Consider the following 22,899-nt stretch of genomic DNA (forward strand, 5'->3'; position numbering starts at 1 on the left):
CGTTTTTTTACACAAAGAAAAGTAAGTCGTTATACAAAGAAAATGGATTTTACAAAACGAAAATAGGTTTTTATGCAATGAAAATAGATTTTTACACAAAGAAAATGAACCATTACAAAAAGAAAATGGTTTCCTACACAAAGAAAATGTTTCATGCAAAAAGAAAATAGGTTTTCAAGAATATTGCAACGTTTGGCTTGCCATAGATATGACCGCCAGTTTCATTTTCACCTACGGTGCTGTTTCCGCGTGAGCGTTCTTTCTCGTGCAATGCTATCGAGTGGGCAGATGTAGCAGAGCAAGTGTTCATGGGAAAGGATACAGCGGGTAGGTACCAGGTAGAATGACGAGACGCCATCTTGGAAATACATAGCTACGGATAGTCTCGGTTACCCAGACTCCTCTGCGCTACCGGCGAGAAGAGAGTCTGGGGAAATGCTATGGCACGGTTTGTAACACAAAATGGCCGCTGACAGAATTACGGACAGACGCTGATTGGCTTATCCGTCAGTATGACCCTGGTCACTGCAACTCGACTGAAAACATGGAGACGACGCAGCGGAGACGACACATGCAGTAAGTGACTCTCGGCAATGTCTGTGTGTGATTTGTTGTCTTTTCATAAGAGACCGTAGCTGCAGTACAGTAGCTCGAGGTTTTGCCTGGGTATTTGGGTCGGACGGCAAAACCAGATGGTTTTGCCGTCCGACCCAAATACCCAGGCAAAACCTCGAGCTACTGTACTGCAGCTAAAGAGACCGGTGCTTGCTAGTTGATGATACTGTGAAAGGCAACAGGCGTCCTGCCCTAGCATTGGTCGAGAAATTTTACGGAGTTTCTTTGGCAGACGACAGTCGCAACGATTGTTTCTAGGGCGTCCTGCCCTAGCATTGGTCGAGAAATTTTACGGAGTTTCTTTGGCAGACGACAGTCGCAACGATTGTTCCTATGTTTGCCACACATGCAAACAAATGGAGGATAGAGAGAATTTAGAAAGATTGGAACAGGCTATTTATACTGCCACCAAGATCAAGGAGAGTTTGTGCAATTGTGGAAAGATCGCAAAAAATTGAGAGATTGGCGACTAGAAAAAAAAGACTGTTTCCATGCACACCAAATGCGGTATGTATGCAATATACCGTGGTTTCAATCGGGTTCGAACTCACAACGTACGGTACCCAGTCTCCTATATAGCGGAGATATATCTTACTAATCACTACCGACCACATACAATGTACATGTCATCTGTCTTTCCTTCTACCTCCATGATCTGTCTAATGAGTGTTGCCATAAACAGTGAACCACAGTCCCTCTATGGGACTGTGAGCGAACCCATACTTTTGCAAGTTAATTACGTTGCCTACCCACTTCTGAAACTTGACCGGAAAAAACTTCCAAACACCTCGCGCAGGAAAATATCACCACAAAAATATTTTTCAAAGTCTTGCTCGCAGGTATTTTACATAACGAGAGGTTGATGGTGATCCGACCTAAGCACGTTTTTTTTTAAATACTGTCATGATTGTTCGCCCTATTCTGTGCATCTATATCACAAGACTCAGAAACTACCATGTGGCCCTCAACTATCTTAGTGCTGCCCTGAGCTTATGGCAGTGTTACCAAATGTTAAATGATATTCTACAGAGGAAACAAGATGAGGGAAAATCAAGCCAATTCACGTATCCAATTTTCATCAGAGTATGTGTTCATTTAGAGATAACTTGCCATATGTTTATGGATCCATTGCAGATCTCTCAAGTAACCCCTTCCTGTATCACCCCAAGACAAGATATAAGTAACAAAACAGACACTAAAAGGTATGTATATTTTCTGTTAAGTTTGATTTTCAAGGTTATTATACCTGCGGTATTGAAGACCATACAATTTTGTACATTTTATTTTTGCTATATCATATACACTTGTGATTCTGATGTGTCTGCACTCTAACCACTCAATTTTCAAAAAAAAGAATCGCCAAATGTGACACCACTGAAATTCTACATCTGATGTTATTTTGGACACTGTCTTACTACTTTCACTTTTAAGGTTCAGCTTGTGAATTTTAACCAAAATTGTGAAAATTGTGATCATAACAATTTTATTCTTATTAACTTTTAATGTGATAGAATCTTATAGTATACTATTTGTGCTTTTAATTACATTCTATATATTCAATAGATAGAAACCAATGTCTGTCTTTTAATTTGATACAGGTAATAACAACTCCGACCCATATTCCCAAGCCTGATATATCCTATGGTATGGAGAGAGATGCTTGAGGCATTGGCATTGTCTATTATTCTAGTCACAAGATCAAGTATAGACTTGAGGCTTTTCTTCTCCAAGCAAGTACCGAAGCACTGTTGTCACCATGGCTAAGTCATCAAATAACCTGGAATAGGTTCATTAACTTATCGAGTGGAGAAGGAAATAATTTTGACGGTTACTATGTCATGGAACTCCCAAATAGACTTGCTGAGAAAAGAATGAAATCATTGGGACTAAATCACACCAGTGCTGCTGTTGCCAGGATTGGAAAGACTGTGTTGTACTGTGATGACATTGAGAAGCATTAGCTTCAAGAACTCGATGTTGCACTAGTGTTGATAGTGATATCAGAACCATGTATGAGGAGTTGAAACATAAGTCATCAGTATTTAAGTGGAATGCAGGGAGGGCACATGATCATTTCCCACACTTTATGCTGACATTTTCTGTAATATTGATCCCAAAGAATTACACAGGTGGATAAATGGAAGGAAAAAAGAATACTCAACTAGTAAATGGGCATTCTGAAAAAGTGCACTCACAGGCTGTTGTAATTGTGTGCATTTGTGAGATTTGAATTTTTTTGCTATCACAGAACATCTGTTTGAACATAGCATTACAAATTACCACCAATTTCATTCCGCTGCAGTTTTAATTGCTGAACATGGAATTTTTGTGTGCCATCTTGACTGATTACTCTGATTACTTTTATTGGCATCTCACAGACACCAACAAGGAACACACGTGAGGAAACAAGATCCTTTCATTTTGATTCATGTTTTCCACTGTTAAACCCCATGCTAAAGTACAATGTAGGTCTGTGATGTAAACATACAGACATCAAGACAGGAACATTACAAGTCTTGACTTGTAATTAGGGAGTGTTAATTTTTTACATCCGGGGGAGGGGGATTTTGATTTTTTCCAGGATTATTTTTCAAATTCTGGAGGAAAATACATGCGCCCCACCCCTGTCAATATGTATGTCGTATTTATTGACATGGGTATGTCAAAAGTAAATAAAGATTTCAAATATTCTCAATACATCTTCTGAGTTTTGTGTAAATCAATAACTTTTATTACAATATTGGAGGCCACCAGCCCAAAAGTGTACATGTCACATTATGAAGTTCAGGTATGGAGGGAGCAAAATCATCAATCACAAAATGAATAAATAAATAATACTGCCTGTAACAAAACACCGAGTAGTTCTCATGATACTCATTCAAATGCAGAGTTTGACCTTTCGAAAGCATGACATATAGACTTGGTTTAATTTTGAATGACTGTCTCATTCTGGTCTAGTAACAGTAAAGAAAAGTTTGCACTGTAGGCAGTGTGTAATAGTATTTGGATAAATATTGGACTCTGAGATCACTATACAGTGGGGAGATCACAATACACTAGGAAGACCAAGCAAAATTGAAATTTGTTTTGAATATAACTACACAGTAAGGCCAGGGGAAAAAAAATTGTTCATCCCAATCGCCACTTCTACTTTTGCGGATTTGGAATTTTATGTTTTTGAAATTTTGAAAATTTGTTTACTAGGTGGGCTTTTGAAGCCTGCCCCCTAGTGGATCTGCACAACTATTGCTTGTATCCACCATTTGTATTTAATTCATGTTTATTCTGCTGCACTCCTGCACGCAATTCACTCTGTTATTGAAGAGTGTTGCAAAATCTTGACCAGGTTATCATTACCGGTGAAATTAGTGGTAGATTTTGCTGGTTTGGACAAAAAAATTGCTAGCCGCTTCTGAAGCTTGGCGCAAAAAATCTGATGAACAAGAATTTTTTTCCCCTGGCCTAAAGATAGCAGCAGTCATAGCTCTCGTGGGTTGTACCGGAAAAAAACAAGCGCTATAGATCCTACCTATGCGAAAGTACATATTCTAAGCGAACGGAATTCCATGTGCGTCTCTGCATGCTTTTCTCCCGCTCTGGTCTTATTTTCTTGGCTTTTTCACATTCAGACCAAATTTAGTACCTACCCTGACAAAACAGTCTTGCTGTTAGTACATCCAACTGGAGCACTGCAAAGTAAATCAAAGTTCTGTTGCTGTCTGTCGATGTCCATTAATCATCACCGGGCAAGCCAAGATGGCAATGTGTGAATGGATAATTGGACATCAACCAGTAAATTTTTGATTTACTCTTCTCTGCGCCTGTTGGATCTACTTACAGTAAAGACACTTTTTAGGGTAGGTACTAAATATGGTCCGAACAGTAAGTAAGCCAAGAAAATGAGACCATAGCCGGAGAAAAAACATGCAGAGGCACAAATGGAATTCTGTTTGCTTAGAGTAGGTACTTACACATGGGACATGGATCTGTGGCTCTCGTTTTCTCATGCAGCTAGCCTAACACCAATCCTTTTGCTCTACAGCCCTCTAAGTCCAGCATTCCTGATCTTGTTCAGCCTAGACATATTGAAAACCATGACTTTTCTGAATGCAAGTATGTTAAGTTGTATGTAAATCCTAATAGTTTCACTCTAATTTTTCACTAATGATTTTCCACACCACTGAGGCAATGCATGAATCAAACACAAACTCTGTGAGTGTATTGTCCTTACAATGAATGTAGGGAATATTGTCTACAATATCAGAAATGACAGCATCTGTCAACCTAGTCATTACTATTGATGAAATCAAAGCCTGAGACATTTAATCTCTATATGTGGTCAATTCTTGTTTGATGATCCGTTGTTGTTCGTCAGTAATACTACTAATCAGGTGCTCATGTTGTCTGGCATCCTTAGCAGCTGCAGACAGTTCCTCATTGTTAAGTCTCTCTGCGATCAAACCAGAACGTATAGGGCATTCCCTACAGTCACATTGTCCATAGCAAATGTCTGATTCCTGTACAAAGCCTTCAAAGGATCTAGAGGCTCCCCAATGAATGGACATGTAGACATCAGGGCATCCACTCCCATACTGAATGCAACTGTAGCTATGATTACTCTCAACTTAGATTCAGTCTTGCTGAATGATTTTCAACCAATCATGTTTCAATGGTGTGGAGTGGTGGTAAATGGTAAACAGTGCATTCTGAAATGTTGGTGACCCAATCCATGATTCATCATTTAATTCAATGATAAAATACTTGTACAAATAAGCACAAGAATTGATTTTTCTGCAGTAAATTATGTGTTTCTTAGTTAGCGTCTTCATGCATCTCAGAAATTCAAAAAGCCAAGAGAATGAATGTGTCAGCAATTGATGTTGGAGCCTGTACTGTTTGGTAGAATATATTGTGGCGGTCAAGATCACATCTCACCAGCTCACATTTTTCCATGCATAACATTTTCTTTATTTCAGATCTAGAGTTGCTGTTACAGTGAGTGCTACCATGTTAGCTCTTGGAAGAAGACTCTGTAGTTCGCCGATGCGAGCATAGTATTTTACCCCTGTACAAGTAAAAATAAAAATAGACATGTCAACATTTTTAAGAGTGGGAGATCATAAAAGCTGTGTGTGGTCATCTCTATCTCAGCAGGATTAGTAATATTTCATATCAATTTTCAAATTGAAATGTTTTCTGCCAGCTTACACCCATATGGGATGCATGAAAACACTTATTACGATATAATATTTCATAAAAGTAATGCAGTTCATTTTCTATTAAATACATCAAGGTAGTAGGTTTTACATAACATATGGTCCCACAAGTCTTGATAATAGATTACTGGATAGATAGTTGCAGCATTCTCAAAATTAGGTGATATGATTTATTTGACATTACCATACATTTTACAAATCAAACAATGGAATTATACATGAGCATATAAACAAACCTGTAATAGAGCCTTGTTCTTGTTCACTCAGCTGTACTGTATGTTGAGACACTGCACCTGGTCAGCCATAAGGGACACCAGTGTTGAGATCTAAAACAACCTTGTGGTTCATCCGAGGATTGTTGTGATATTCATTTAGTATGTTCAGTAACAAAGCATAGAAGATAGTTTTTCAATAGCCAGTCAGCAATACTGCCATGACTTCACTGCCATTCACTAGATCCTTTAAGCACTCCACTTGTTTATCCTGATGGAAATATATTTATAAAAAAATACCAACAAGGTTTTAGTAGGCTCTATGTTTAGTTATGAAAGCACAAGATTGATAAAAAAGTCATCAATGTAGACAGGATTCTTGAGGCTTCAAGTATTGTCACTTTGTTTTTTTGGCTCTCCTACTTACACCATAGACCCTTTACCCTTTGCTCCAGTGTATATGCTTACACACACACACACACACACACACACACACAAAACAACAACAACAACAACAACAATATAGCAGCAATAATTGAAGTATTTTTTTTTTGTACATGGGGTTGTGCACATATCTACTTATGAAAAATGATCATACAATTTTTGCAGCTAAAGCTTTATTTTTAAAATAACTGTGAACAGTCAGTGTCAAAAACAATGTGATTGGCACTGTTTTCTCCGCTCGATAATATGTATGGGTATGGGTAGCTTCAATGATCGTAGCGGAGGTTGCTCGTCTGGATTGACTTTGTACGCGACCTGGTAGCTGCAATGATTGTAGGGGGCGGGGTTGTTCGTCTGGATTGACTTTGTACGCGACCTTGGGGTCGCGTACAAAGTCCAGACGAGCGACTCCTCCTGCAATCATTGCAGCTACGGTACAGGTAATCGAGATATGTAATCTAAGCAACTGATTCAGTTACTGAATTCCAATGCCTGTCTGAGTCTGTACATGGATGTAAAAAATAGACCTTACATCCATGGTCTGTCTGTACACCAGAGACCCTCGAGAAAACTGGTACAACTATTCATTTGTGTGGCAAGGAAAGGATAAAGTATGGCATTGGCAAACGAGCTAGCATTTTGAGAAATTAAACTATGTGGTGATTAACTAGACCAAATAGAACGAGAAATTCCCACCTTTAACGTGTATGATATATCGTGCGAGGTCAAAGACGCTTCAATTACAGCGTTCAATCGGTCTCCATCGATTGTCGTCTCCATGTTTTCAGTCGAGTTGCAGTGACCCAGGGTCATACTGACGGATAAGCCAATCAGCGTCTGTCCGTAATTCTGTCAGCGGCCATTTTGTGTTACAAACCGTGCCATAGCATTTCCCCAGACTCTCTTCTCGCCGGTAGCGCAGAGGAGTCTGGGTAACCGAGACTAAGCTACGGACTGCTCAGCGAATCTGTGGTAAGTTAAATTTTAAACGGATTTTCGTTGTGTTGAATTTAGTTTTCGTCATTTGATGTTATCGATTACGTCTGTTATTGCTGCAGTCGTACAGATTTGTGTTCAAAGATGCATCATACCGTATGATCCGCTGGTACGAATTTGTGTCCGAAGGTGCTGCGTCCTCAGTCTCGTCACATGTGATTGCACATGCATGTGGGTGTAGGCCGTTGTTTAAAGTGTATGTACATGCGGAAGTTGGTAGCGGATGTTGGGAAGATTTGTGTGCATTGTTAATAGCACAGGCTCTAGAGTCAATGCAGGCGAACCGCTAGCCGCCACTGATACAATAAAATCAAAAGGTGTGTAACAGCGGCAGCCATGCACGGAGCCCGAGTAAATTTCAACAGACGGTTTCGCCCTCTTTTATCTCAAATACAACTTGCTTATTGGGTCGATCGATGCTCCAGTTCATCAACTTCATGAAAAATCACACCAATATCCAAAATCTCTCTGTTAAGTCCATGAAAAAGCTGTGTTTTCGGAGCAGTGTCAGCTAGGAAACGCTGTTATCATACATGACCCACATTGACCTATCACGAAATGTTCTGATTGGTTGTTACTTTTAAGGGATACGTCATCCGTTTCAGGGGTGCTAAACTCGAGAGATTTAGTTACACGTAATTACGTTCGATCAGTATCCGTAACGTCTTTGTCATGCAGTGTGCGAAACTCATGCAAAATCTCTACTGGCCCAGCGGGCCAGTAACTTTAAAAAATCACTGGCCCTGAAGGAAATCAACTGGTCCGATCATCAGGTCAAATCCAAATATAGTGGAGATATATACCTGCGCTCAGTCTAGGGGCCAAGAATATGATGGGATTGAAAAATAAATAAAGACACCACTTTAAAATCCTAACATCAACTGTTTTTTTATGCCTTTTAATTCTTTTATTCTTTTTTAATTCTTCAAATGAAGATGACTATCAAAACCGAAAGTTGGGGCAACTGATCTCAGTGTTGAAAAACATGAAATCAGTAAAAGGTTAAGCACTACACATAAACGTTTTCATTTCCTAAAATAGCCTTTCACAACAAATATTTCTAACATTGAGAAAAAGAGCACAAGCGTGGGCTTGAAACACGTCCCAACACAGAAATGCTAAGCATCCAGAACTCCGATCAGGGATGGGTAAGTTTTGGCAGCACAAACGCCGGATCACACACAAATGGAGTCAATACAACACTTGACTCACGATTCTGACTTCTCCCTTTTGAGGGACTCATCATTAAAGTCAATGAAGGGAATACAAAAAATTAGGTCAACTGATAAAGAGAAATAATACTGAAATGTCCAAACCCACGTTAAAAGACAAATCACAAATTTAAAATGTAAGCGTAATCTTTACAGTGACCAACTTGAGGCAAATGGCCATCAAGGTCAATGAAGACGGTACCATGCACAATGTTTAAATATCGGACATTTACTTTTTACTATCGACGTTTGACGTCCGACATGTATCCGTCATCGTAACGATCTATATATCTGGTCTAAAATCGATACTAGACAATACAAGAATGACTTGCCTCTTGTCGCTGCACGACGGGTTTGAGAAATTGCCTATATTTTACCCCAGGCTGATACATATCGGCGATTTTAGGACTCTTTATAGCTAGGCAATTCTGGAATGACTGTGAAATCAAAGATGTTTACTCGATATTTATCGGCGATTGGGACCCCAATATCGTCACCAGAATGACTCATCTCGTGTCTCGGGCACGTGTGGTCTATTTAAAATCACCGATGTTTATCGGCGATTTCGGGACAAACGTCCGATATATATGTTGGAGATTTGCACTGCCACCTCACAGATCTTGCCAAGCCCGACTTCATCATTGCGGCATCAACTTCGATACTATACTTGTCAAATCGGGGTAAATAATCGATGTATATCTGGGAGATCAAAACCTTACAGATTTGGCCCAGCGGTCTAGCCAGGCCCGACTTCGATAGTCCGACTTTAATTATACGATACTAGACTTGTCTAAAAGGTGGGTAATATCCAATATATATGGAGGTTTCACCATCTTATAAATCTGACCTTAGTTTTAGTCAAGGGTCTATGATCTGACCAAACAATTCTAATTTCGATATTGTGTTGCCCAGTAGCTGCAAATATCCGATATCATATAATGTTGAAGTGTCATCGAAATCCAGTTTACCTCGACACATGCAACTCGATCGATACGCTAATTATTCTTTAATGATCACGACGAGATCTCCACCCTAACACATGTAACGTCTTTCGCTTTGATGCAGTACCGTATCTTTGAATAATTTTGTCAGGTATTTAGCTTAGCAAAACATTCTGGTAAACTTCTGTACAATAGGAAAAGCTACTGCCCGTCTTTAGGAACAGCAGGACATATTTCAAGAGTTACTGGTACGTCCGGCATGGAAACTGCTGGTCTCCGACCATCGGTTATTAGCGTGAATTCCGCACGCTGTTGTCATGTGATAACCAGACGTTGCGTGCGTGTGGAGCAGTAGTTTGTAACGTCGAATGACACTTTTACACGTGTTCATAATTACTAATAGTATTTTTTTTATAGATTTTCTAATGATTTCCGCGAATTTTGACAAGCAACCTCGTAGAGTATCACTGTAAATTGGCAATTATCTTTGAGGCCAAAAAAAGAAAATAATTGTGCTGTTCTGTTCAGATAACATGGTTTTCATAAATAAGGTAGGTACGTCGGCAGGATTTTTTTTTCTTTTTACAAAATATTTTTATTTTTAAATATGCATTGTTCAGGGTTCAGGGCGCTCAAACACTGGCCATAACATTTCCAGATCACAATGTACCATATAGGTATATAAAGGAAAAACATAAGACACCCTCTTTCAAGCAAAAATCAAATCCAAGTATCGAACGTGTGATTTTACGGATTTTCTTTGTTTTCTTTTTAGTTCCTTGTTTACGTAGCTCCAAAAAAAATTAGGGTCGGCAGATAAAAAATAGAGTACGTCGGGTTATCGGAACAGCACAATATTTTTTGTTTGACCTAAGAATACTTCGTATTTGCAACAGTACAAGAAGTTCTTGCTATGAGTTCCTGATACGAACGAAATGTAGTATTCCACATTATATCTGACGCCGTCACAAAGATTTCTGTAAACCATGTAAATAATTTTATCTAATAGAGAATCGGCAAGTTTAATTCGAGGGTACGACGAACTAAAGTAGTCCTCGCGTAGAGAAAATAATGTTTCTTAGAGCTTGCACGAATTTCGCTTGTTTCACATTGTACTACACATGATCAAAACGAAAACAAAATACTATAGCAGTAGCCTGTACAATATATGCTTCCACTCCCACTTGCACTAGGTGCAAACCCCCTGTTAGGTATGGCAACAAGTCAGGAATGTTAAAGAAAATTTCATTCAAAGTAAGATAAGAAGTGAAAACATTAATGAGGAAAACTGTAAATCTTACTTACCAGTATGAATACGCTGCCATAGCGAAGCTTGTGGGGCGGACAAGTGAAAGTTAACCGATATTTTGAAATTACGTTCGTAAAACCGTCATCCAATCACAAGCTTCCCCTGTGGGTCATGACCATTGACCCCAGTCAATGTGGGTCATGTATGATAACAGCGTTTCCTAGCTGACACTGCTCCGAAAACACAGCTTTTTCATGGACTTAACAGAGAGATTTTGGATATTGTGTGATTTTTCATGAAGTTGATGAACTGGAGCATCGATCGACCCAATAAGCAAGTTGTATTTGAGATAAAAGAGGGCGAAACCGTCTGTTGAAATTTACTCGGGCTCCGTGCATGGCTGCCGCTGTTACACACCTTTTGATTTTTATTGTATCAGTGGCGGCTAGCGGTTCGCCTGCATTGACTCTAGAGCCTGTGGTTAATAGTGATATCGATGTTGGCCGTGGCTATTGACAGGCGCCTGTCAATAGACAAAAAATGGCTATTGACACGCGGGACGTTTTTCGCCAAAAATTCACCACATTTTAACGAAAGAAACTGCCCCATGCTTGTTGGAATGCTTTGCAAAGCCTTTTTTCACTGAAATATTGACAAAGTCGCCGCATTTCTGCGTATTGCACAAGTTAACCTTGCACGATGTTGCCTTAACACACGCGCCTGTCAATAGTCAAAATCTGGCTATTGACACGCGGAACTCGTTCGTCAATTTTTAATGGTTTTTAAAGTAATAAACTGGACCATGCTTCTCAGAATGTTTTACTTAGCCTTCTTTATGCATGAAATTATGGAAAGGCGCCGTAGACTTCAACTTTAGGCCGCAATTTAACGTACGTACACACGTAAACCCGGCATGTCCGATGTTACCACACCACACGTGCACCGCGCCTGTCAATAGTCAAAATCTGGCTATTGACACGCGGGACTCATTCGTCAATTTTTACCGGTTTTTAGCGAAACTAAGTGCCCAATGCTTCTCAAAATGTTTCATATAACCTTCTTATGAATGAAATTATGGACAAGGCACCATACACTTTACCGTATACGATGTTTCATCACCGCCTGTCAGTAGACAGAATCCGGCTATTGACAGGCGCCTGTCAATAGACAAAAATTGGCTATTGACACGCGGGACGTTTTTCGCCAAAATTCAACTCACTTTAACGAAAGAAACTGCCCCATGCTTGTTGGAATGCTTTGCAAAGCCTTTTTTCACTGAAATATGGACCAAGTCGCCGCATTTTTGCGTATTGCACAAGTTAATCTTTCACGATGTTGCCTTACAATGCGCCTGTCAATAGTCAAAATCTGGCTATTGACACGCGGGACCCGTTCGTCAATTTTTAATGGTTTTTAAAGTAATAAACTGGACCATGCTTCTCAGAATGTTTTACTTAGCCTTCTTTATGCATGAAATTATGGAAAAGGCGCAGCAGACTTTACCGTATACGATGTTTCATCACCGCCTGTCAGTAGACAGAATCCGGCTATTGACAGGCGCCTGTCAATAGACAAAAAATGGCTATTGACACGCGGGACGTTTTTCGCCAAAATTCACCACATTTTATCGAAAGAAACTGCCCCATGCTTGTTGCAATGCTTTACAAAGCCTTTTTTACTGAAATATGGACAAAGTCGCCGCATTTTTGCGTATTGTACAACACGCGGCACTCGTTCGTCTATTTTTACAGATTTTAGCGAAACTATAGGCTAATGGCTATTGACGGGGTCCAGACACTTCGCACCAAAACCAGTTCGCCCACACAACTTCGTCCCAAAACCATTTCGTACCAAAACCACCTCGTCCCAAGTACTACTTCGCCCAACCCCACTTCGCCCCAAGTACCACATCGTACTAAAACCACTTCGCCCAAAGTATAGTACCGTCAACTCGTCCTGAAACAACGATGTTACGACGTATCACAAGGTTGTTTTTACCTGCAACTTGGAAGCATTAATGTGTTTTAGGACATTTTGGCTATCACGAACCATTTATTGTTGCATGAAACCATAAACGATAGAATAAGAAAATAGAAACACGCAAATGCTACAACTCAGGTGCCTTGCGCGGAATTGCACGATGTCAATTTCGCGAAATGCGTACACTTTCAAGATTTCAGTCCCAGGATGACAGAAAGGTGGTTATTTTCAGCTTTAGCAGTTAGCGATAAGTTTCGGGCAAAGTGGTTTGGGGACATGACTTTTGGGGCGAAGTGGTTTTGGTACGAGGTTGTTTTTGGTGCGAAGTGGTTTTGGTGCGAAATGGTATGGGACGAGATGGTATGGTGCGAAGTGGTTTTGGTGCGAAGTGTCTGGGAACCCTATTGACAGGTGCCTGTCAATAGACAGCCGGCGGTGTTGATCGGCCCTACTGACAAACATAATTTTCGCTCTCGATTGCGGTTGACAACATTTTGATCTTTCTTTTTGTAATTCGCCGACCTAGCTGCTCAATAACACATCGGCGTATGACAGTACAAAGGCAGCTTTACACTGTGATTAGAACACAAATTTTCATAAACATGAGTCGCTGCGCTGCGGTATAGGAATTTTAATCAGTGCTATGTTTATGGTTTTCGGTAAAAGTTGCAAGGCACACTGTGGAAAGGCATTCACATGTGTCAGTTCAGTCACCTGCTCGAAACTTTCAACCCCGGATACCCTTACGGGCCGCAGTCTTGAACTAGGGCTTCCCGACTATAACGGCCTCGTTATAACGAAATGACCTTTGACCGCATGTGGTTGTTACAAAGGCGAAGATCTGGAGGCAAAACGCATTTCTGATTGAAGATGGAGAAGGTAAGGGTAGAGCTGTTGGATATGCATTTGTAAAAAATGAGAAGAAGGATACCATCCACAAATTATTTGACCATGTCGGTGCAAAGAATGACCTAAATAAAGTAAAAATTGTTTTTCTTGACAAAGATTTCACAGAAATATCTGCTGTGAAGCGTTCCATGCAAATGCCATGCAAAATGCGCATATAATGTTGTGCACATTCCATGTTCTAAAATACCTCAAAAAGAAAGTTAGTGACTTGGATATTAGAAAGAATTTGAAATCAGATATAATGAAAGCAATTTCATCTCTAGTATATTCCTATTCTGAAGAAATTTACCGTGAACGATTAACAGAATTGTTAAAGTTAAGCCCAAAATCATTTTCTTCTTACTTCACAGATAACTGGGACAGCTGCCGGGAAATGTGGGCTCACTGTTATAGAAAGTCTCTGCCAACTCTAGGAAACAACACAAACAACAGGGTGGAGTCACATAATCAGAAGCTGAAAGCATATCTGGGACGGTCGTGTCATCTGAGTGATTCTGTTGATAGACTTATCAATTTTTGCAGCCACACCGCACAGAATGTAAAGTATTTATCTTTCAATATGATGAAAACCAGGATTGATACAAGGTGGGATTGTGATATTCAGTCTGTTGTTTCTAGGATTTGTACTGCACCTGCTGTAGATTTGATAATGAAGCAGTTTGAGAAATTACATAACGGTTCGTATGATGTCAATAGCTATATGGAAGGAGAAAAGGCCATGGCAAATGTTCAAGTAGGAGAAAAGGTGTACAAAGTTAGTGACATGTTGAAGTGCTCTTGCTCTTTTCATTGCATGTATCAACTCCCATGTCATCATATATTTGCATGTAGAAAGAAGAATAACATTGACTTATTTGTTTCAGATCTGGTTCCAATGCGATGGAAGAAGAACTTTGCAGATTCAGACGTTCCAGCAGCAGCATCATCAGTTGTGGTCAAGACAGAGAGTCAACCGACAGGTCCATTAACGGAACGGCAAAAGTACAATGTGGCAAGTGAAATAACTAAAGATCTGACATCATTTTTAGCTACTTGTGGTCAAAAGGAATTTTTTGAAAAACTTAGAGATTTGAAGTTTTTAATGTATGCTTGGCAAGCAAATAAGTTAGTGCACATAGAGGTAGATGGCAGCAGAAGTAGTAAAGCAGCTGATCTGGTTAATCAGGTGGATAGTAGTTCAGAAAATAATTCAAGCACTTGTGAAAGGGATGATGATGTGTCTCAAATGAATTCTCCTCCACCGAATCCAATTGTAGAATCTGGTGATATTAGTGATGTTGACAAATCTGGTGATGTTAGTGAAAGGCTCCCTGAAGTCAACATCAATGACGACATTAACAGTACCACCATGAATGCTAGCATTTCTCCAATGAAACAAATAAGAGATAAGTTATTTATTGCACCAGTGAAACATCGTCGTGGCCGCCCAAAGGGCTCCACAAAACCATTTTGGAGTTTTTCAGGTCAGGCGAGTGGTGCTAAGAAACGCAAATGCAATACAAGTTTGGTATCAAAAAACAAAAAAGGAAAACCGAAAGAAAAGCCTGATGATAAAGGTGAGTACAGAAGAGAAAGGAAAGAAGAATCTGACAAAGGTGAGTCCAACAAGATGATTGAAGACTTTTCATTGAGTACTGACAATTTGGAAACAATTTCAAACGGAGATCAGCTTGATGATGCTGTTATTCATGCAGCACAGAAGTTGCTGGCGAAACAGTTTCCCAAAATAGCTGGCTTCCAGTCAACTCTATTTGCACAAAATGTGTCATTCTTTCAACAGGTACCAGGAGAGATGGTTCAGATCCTGTACAGTCCTGGTCACTGGGTAACTGTATCAACCATAGGCTGTGAGACTGATACTGTCAATTACTATGACAGTTTAAACCACACCATACCTGAATCAGTTTTACGTCAGGTTTGTTCAATCGTACAGGTTCAAGGCAAGTCTGTCAGGGTTAACCACATCCCAGTCCAGCAACAAGAGGGTGGTAAAGATTGTGGCCTATTTGCAATTGCGTTTGCAGTCTCTCTTTGTTTTGCAGAACCACTTTCACTGTTTGATCAGAAACAGATGAGGAAGCACCTATGTGATTGTTTCGAAAAGAAGCATTTGGATCCATTTCCAAAATGTAGATCCACAAACAGACAAAAGAAACCTAAGGTAATTCAATATGATGTTTATTGTGTTTGCAGACAACCCGAAGGGAAACAGAGAATGGCGCAATGTGATGGATGCAATGAATGGTATCATGGAGACTGTGCAGACATCCCTGAAGATGTTTTCCGACATGAAGATGCAAAGTGGAGCTGCAGAGTGTGCAATTCATGAACAGCATTCTTACTTTAATTCTTGATTTTATCTGTTGGAAAAATGTCAGTATTATTATTTACAGACAGAAATATATCTATGTCAGATAAGGCTTTTACTTTGAATTGTAAATAAAAAAATATATAAATATATAAATTTTTTATTGTACATAAATTATATTTATTTGGATTGTAAATACAAAACATATATATATATATATATGTCTATATTTGTAAATACTAAAATATTTAAATATATTTCACTTGTTAAATCTCAATTTTTTGCATGCAAATAAAATGAATTTTTCCATTTAAACTATATTTTTGTCCATTGCTTTTAATTGTACTTATGACAGGAGAACTTCATCTCCATGCATCGCCTACTTTGAAAAAGCGTACTAAATGTAACTCAGAGAATATTTTTCAGTGTAGAAAAAGGCAACGAGTTCACTTTCCATTCAACATAGAAGAAAAACTAGTGGTTATTTTTCCAATTGTTTAGAGTTTATGCATGGGTATCTCAAATCAAAATTGAAATTCCAGAATAGTAATGGAGGTCAAAAATATTGACCTAAGGGAGGATTAAGTTTTTTAAAAATTAGTAACACCTCAAATGTGCTGTTTGATAAAAATGACACCCCTCTTTCATTTTTAATGATTCTGCTGGCTGACCCTAAATAAATGAATGTTCCTTTTAATTGCAAAGGAAAAGATGATGAGAGGTAATGCTATTGCAATTGGTGAATCAGGAATTTCTCCTGAATGGTATCATCTTTTAAGAATAGTTCTGAGAATAATGTTACAAAGTAAACAAAACATTTATTAGGTAAAGACATCAATTTTGTTGGGGCAAGGCGACTAATTGCTTCCCTAGCAAACTTGTTTTCCAAGTATTGATCCATATTGAAGAACTTTTTTGCACATTGAGAAGAAAAGGCATGATGTTAAAAGTGATAGCAATATTTACTACGATGTTCGAAACGAGAAAAAATTGTGACCAAAATGTTTTAATTTCCGGGTACAGTTTTGTCGTACCCAAGGCCATTAGCTTTGCTATGCCACAGAGGCAGCACAGCAGTGCTGACCCGAACTGGGGGGTCAAAGGTTACAATGTCGGCTCCCCCCGTACATTGAGACTCCTTGTATCTTTCTCTCTGGGTCTTGCTTCGCGCCGTTCTAGGTCGTGAAGTTACGCTTCGGGTATGTTTTGCTTGCTATTTTGGATTATGTGACGACGATATAGAATGTTGTCACCATCGTAATAGTCGTTTCTCAATGCAGGCATGGCATGCGGAGCTATGTTGAAAGCGATCAAGCTGTCAATGTCGCGGCCATCGGAAATCGCGATGTCTGTCATGACAGTTTTCTGACGTGAACTACTCAGATTTTCCGACTTTTACACTGCAAAAACGGACTTCATCATCACTAAAGAGTGCCATTGTACACAATAAGTATCACCAATCGGCAAAAATACGCGTATGCAGGGCCGTGGTTATGCTAGAGTGACACGGTGAACGCGTACGCCGAACGCGTACGACGTACCGTGCGTGACGGCTTTCGCTAGCATTGCAAAATGCTGATTTTCCGACGTATTAGAACTTATTTTGTAATTACTACATGGCAGAACAATGTCTTCTTCATTTACATGGAAGAAGAACAGTTTCTTTCGCTAAAATGTGGTGAAATATGGCGAAAAAAGTCCCGCGTGTCAATAGCCAACTTTTGTCTATTGACAGGCGCCTGTCAATAGCCTGATTCTGTCTATTGACAGGCGCCTGTCAATAGACACTCCGATCGAGATGTTTTTTCTCGTTTAACTCAGTGGAATGCATATGAGTAAGAAATACTTCAGTCATTTCGGCATCGCCGTATACCCGAATCCAAACTACGGCGGTCTAACGCAGGCCCTGGAAAAGTCGTTTTACGGGACTTGCGTCGTGCAACCAGAAACGGCTATTTCATTTGACGTTTCGCGCTGTTTTTCTTGAGATTTCAGACACTTTTAATGTCGTGTTGTGACGGCGACCGTCATGTTTTCGCCTTCCAGGTCAGGTTGTTTACATCCAAGTTACTGACCGACTCTAATATACCGTTCCATTAAAATTATGCGTGCCGACATGGATACCATTAGTCCGACGTATGAACTTCTTTTGTCCAAATTGTTTATCGAGATAAGGACTAAAACCAGGGATCCGGAAGTGGCCAGTTTCCTAACCTTTGGGTTAGAGTAGCCGTGCTGTGAACCACGGATTCTACAGTGAAAGGGTCTGTGTATTTAGAACACAGCTTACAGTTTCAGTCAGGGAGATAAAAAATCACTATGAAAATTCCATAAAATTTACAGCAGTTTGGCTTCTTGCTCAACAACTATCAAAATAAATGTTTTTGACTCAGCACAAAGCAGGGTTTGTTTAGCTTAGGGTTTACTTGTACCATGGAGGTAGTACCTCCATGCTTGTACAAACTGGGAAAAGATATTCTTGTTTTGATTTTATTTACAGATCATGCCTAGAAAGAAGTATTGGAAGAAATCTGCTGTCAAAAACAGGTACCTTTTGATTTCTCAAAATTGTTTAGTGTTCATACTGGTTGGTGCTGTGCAATTTGTTGGAACTGTTTGTTTGTCTTTTTAAAGCTTGATAAGGTGCAACTATTTAGGGCTTCGAGACAATGAATCTGAAGCCTCGTAATCCGAAATACTCTTGTTATTTTATTATAATTATTATTTTTCGGCCATCCTCTCTATGCCATTGTCATGTAAACACTTTTGCATGTAGAGACTTCCAATTTGGCATATGGGTAAAACTACTTGCAAGTAATTTTGTGATCACATGCCCATAACAATGGGTCTCATGAACTGACACCCATTTCTTAGGTAAATTTTAAAATCGACCTTGTCTGCATAAAACCTAAGCAGTCTAAATTCTGTTACAGTCACTTTTTTGACCCTCACAGTTACCTGTACCGCAGAAATTATGCACATATTTAATTCTAGGCTACCCAATTGAGCTACAGCCTGAGGTCTTGTTTTGTTCGATATGGAATAGTATAGGATTAAACTTTTTGGGTGAAATGTCATGTGACTAGCCATCTGTACCTTATTAATTATGCACATATCTAATTCTGGGCTTGTCAATAGAGCTAAAGGTATGTATTTTGGTATATAGGGTTAACTATGGAAGCAATTTTTTTTTTCTGACAGTGTCACATGACCTTGATGATCTTTGATCTCAAACACACATATGTACCTGTAAATCAGTAACTCCAAGTGCGACAACTCTCATGTTTTTGAAGGATGAAGGACCTTAACATGCCATAGCATGTATCTCCTTGATTATGTGCATATGTAATTCAGGGCTAACCATAGAGCTTGAAATTTGATTTTTTGTACACATTGATCACAATGTCAGCACATTTTTTAGATATCATGTGACCTTAATGAACTTTCACCCCAAATGTGCATGTATGCCTATAAATCAGTGACCACAACTGCTTCACCCTTCATATTCAGTATGAGGGAAGATCATATGTTGCTACATCCTGTACCTCATTAATTATGCAGATATCTAATTCTTGGCTAGCTAATAGTGCTAGATGATTGTTGGTACACAGGAATAATATTGGGCAAAGGTTTGTTAACACAGTGTCATGTAGCGTTGATGACCTCTGACTTCAATGTGCATATATGTTTATAAATTTATAATTAGTAACCACAAGTGCTCTACCCCCTTTATATTTAGTAGGATTGAGGACCTTTTGACCTGACATCCTGCACCTCATTAGTTATGAATATATCTTATTTTCACTTGGGTTTTCTTTGTGCAGAAAAGTTCATCTAGCAAACAATATAGAAATTAGTAAGTGAAAGTATAGCATTATACAGTAACAATTAAAGTGTGCCATTAGTTTATTGTGTATCCTCTTTATTTTGTTTCCAGGTCAGCAGCAGCAGTGAGCTCGCCCTCACTCCAAAAAAAGGCTTTGTGGAGTATCCTCTCCCTAATAAAAAGGAGTTTGTGGAGTATCCTCTCCCTAATAAAAAGGAGTGTTACGAATACAAAGCTACGCAATTGCTAAGAAATCCCTCCGAACATTCAGAAATGCACAAGGTAAATTCAGTTACAGACAGTTCTAACTGTGATGTCATAGCAAATCAACTAGTATCTGTACAAGGTAGTTGTACTGATCCAGAAACCACTTCACCTACAGCTATAAATGATATTTGTAGATATGAACCACATATACAGCTGATCTTTGGAAATACACATCAAGGAAGCGATGTTTTTGGTGCTAGCTCTCGAGGAAGACAATGTACTTGTAATGCTCTAATTAGTTTGTGTTTATCAAGACATGGTAATGTAAAGATGTCCAGTGATTTAGATTATATTCTACAGAAAGGTGATAGTTTGTATAAGTCTGTTACATCAGAGTTAAGGCGCAATAAAGACTCTCATCATGAGATGCTAATGATAGATGAACTGCCCAACTGTGTGCTTATTGATCAACACGAATACACTATTCAAAAAGTTGATTGTTATACAGGTATGCTGAATGAAATCTCAGATCCCAGTAGTGATATTTATTATACATTTAGTGAAGCTACTTGCAAGGCATTTCAAAAGTATGCAACTAATTTGCTAATTGTTGGAAGTTACTGTTTGGCATTGTATAGAACTTTGGATAACAAATTTGCAGTGTTTGATTCACATAGCCATGGACCTGATGGTATGCATCACCCTAATGGACGCTGTATGATTCATTACTTTGATACTCTAACAGAGCTCTTAAGATTTATGAATATGTTGTTTATTAGTTGGGAATTCACAAAATATTCACCATTTGAACTCCAAGGTCTTAAGATATCAGATATCTTAAGACCTTGGAGTCTGTAAATACAAAAGGTTCTGCATCTGATAATCAACTGATGACAAGTTATTTTGAGTATCAGTCCAAGTGTCAACAGTTGCATGAAAATTCTGTAACAAAGGAGCATAGAAAGTCTGAATACAATACAAATGTCAAGATGCCACATGCTGTGAAATTTGACAAAAGAATGGTGTTAATGAAACCTGTTGACAAGAGACGGATATATCTCAAGGAATATAAACGAAAACAGCGAGAGAATCCTTCATACCGTGATAGTAAAAAGCAAAAACAACTTGTTAAGAAGCAAAAGAAACGACTTGATCCAACATTCAAAGAGTCTGAGGCAAACATAAAACAAAAATTGAGACAAAACCCAGCATTCAGAAAATCTGAACTAGAATCAAAACAAAAAATGAGACAAAATCCAGCATTCAGACAATCTGAACTTGAATTAAAACAAAAAATGAGACAAGATGCAGCATTCAGAAAATCTGAACTTGAATTAAAACAAAAAATGAGACAAAATGCAGCATTCAGAAAATCCGAACTTGAATTAAAACAAAAAATGAGACAAAATGTAGAAATGAGAAGTGCAGAAAGACACAGAGAGACTAAACTGAAGCAAAGGATGCGACAGAATCCAGCATTCAGAAAATCTGAACTGGATTTAAAACAAAAGATGAGACAAAATCCAGCATTCAGAAAATCTGAACTTGAATTAAAACAAAAAATGAGACAAAATGTAGAAATGAGAAGTGCAGAAAGACACAGAGAGACTAAACTGAAGCAAAGGATGCGACAGAATCCTGCATTCAGAAAATCTGAACTTGAATTAAAACAAAAGATGCGACAAAATCCAGATGCCAGAAATGTACAAAGGAAAATGGATACAGCTTTAAAGCGTAAGGCCAGATTAAATCCACATTATAGACATCATGAACTTGAACTGACTCGCCAAAAACGTAGTCACTCTGCATACAAAGAAAAAGAAAGAGTAAAAAAATCACATTCAAGAGCTAGCAAAAGATTACAAAATCAAGCAATGATACATGATTTTTCTAGACAAGATTGTGAGACAAGGAGCCAAACAGAATCTGAACAGTCAGTGTCAAGCAGACAAAAGTTTGGAACTCATTTAGAAAAATGTATACAAATATTTCATAAGAAGATAGCACTGGGACCCATTTATGTGTGCACATGCTGTCACCAAACATGGTTCGAACATAGTGTTTCTGAAGTAACTGCAAATAAATTATTCTGCATAAGTGATGAACTGAAACACAAATGTTTTACTGCAAGACTGTCTGTAAATGGCAAAGAATGGTTGTGTAACACATGCCTACAGTCTTTAAGACACAACAAGATTCCAAGATTATGTCATATCAATGGACTAGGGTTTCTAGACAAACCACCAGAATTGAATTTACATCCTCTTGAAGAACGATTAATTTCACTGAGAATTCCATTCATGACGCTTTATGAACTACCACGAGGCAGTCAATATCAGCTCCACGGATCAGTTGTCAATGTTCCTGTTGACATTGCTCCAACAGTGAAGTCTTTGCCAAGATTACATGACAGTGCAGCAACCATTCCAATTAAGTTGAAAAGAAAACGAACATACAAGACATGTGTACTGCAACAAAATGTTAGGCCAGTGGCTGTTCTTTGTGCTTTACATTATCTGATGACAAAATCTTTGTATAAAAACGCAAATATAAATATTGATGAGGGTTGGCTAGCAAGTGTAACTGAAAGTCAGAGGCATGAATCTGAAGAAAACAATAACATTGACTGTAACGGTGATGACAGTGACAATAGTGATACATTTAGTGAAGTTGACCAAAATGAAAATGTACCTGGCAATCTTGACACAATGTTAGATGATGAAAACATTGATAGATTTCAAAGTTTGACATTTGCTCCAGGTGAAAGTCAATCTCCATTAAGCTT

General features: G+C 38.8%; 1 protein-coding gene and 3 long non-coding RNA genes across 6 annotated transcripts in view; 2 read left to right on the plus strand and 2 right to left on the minus strand.

Annotated features, from left to right (window-relative positions):
- Positions 1-22,899, minus strand: part of LOC139149761 (uncharacterized) — an 85,712-nt gene that overhangs the window by 44,081 nt on the left and 18,732 nt on the right. The window lies entirely within an intron of this gene.
- On the plus strand, positions 365-3,312 carry LOC139149759 (uncharacterized). Its single transcript, XR_011556137.1, has 3 exons — positions 365-576; positions 1,750-1,817; positions 2,214-3,312. It is a non-coding gene; the product is annotated as an uncharacterized lncRNA (long non-coding RNA).
- Positions 3,324-7,323, minus strand: LOC139149760 (uncharacterized). Its single transcript, XR_011556138.1, has 3 exons — positions 7,184-7,323; positions 6,068-6,314; positions 3,324-5,680 (listed from the first exon to the last, which is right to left on the minus strand). It is a non-coding gene; the product is annotated as an uncharacterized lncRNA (long non-coding RNA).
- Positions 11,195-16,399, plus strand: LOC139149754 (uncharacterized). Of its 3 annotated transcripts, none has more exons than XM_070721714.1 (2): positions 11,195-13,743; positions 14,124-16,399. In XM_070721714.1, exon 2 carries the CDS (start codon positions 14,147-14,149, stop codon positions 16,100-16,102), a length of 1,956 nt encoding a protein of 651 aa, XP_070577815.1. In that variant the 5' UTR covers positions 11,195-13,743; positions 14,124-14,146; the 3' UTR covers positions 16,103-16,399. The 3 variants fall into 3 exon arrangements, with proteins under 3 accessions (XP_070577815.1, XP_070577816.1, XP_070577817.1); XM_070721715.1 differs by lacking the exon at positions 11,195-13,743 and having other exon boundaries at positions 13,917-15,688; positions 15,967-16,399; XM_070721716.1 differs by lacking the exon at positions 11,195-13,743 and having other exon boundaries at positions 13,917-14,358; positions 14,637-16,399.

Source organism: Ptychodera flava, chromosome 14 (genome assembly GCF_041260155.1).
Source record: "Ptychodera flava strain L36383 chromosome 14, AS_Pfla_20210202, whole genome shotgun sequence".
NCBI classification, from domain to species: domain Eukaryota; kingdom Metazoa; phylum Hemichordata; class Enteropneusta; family Ptychoderidae; genus Ptychodera; species Ptychodera flava.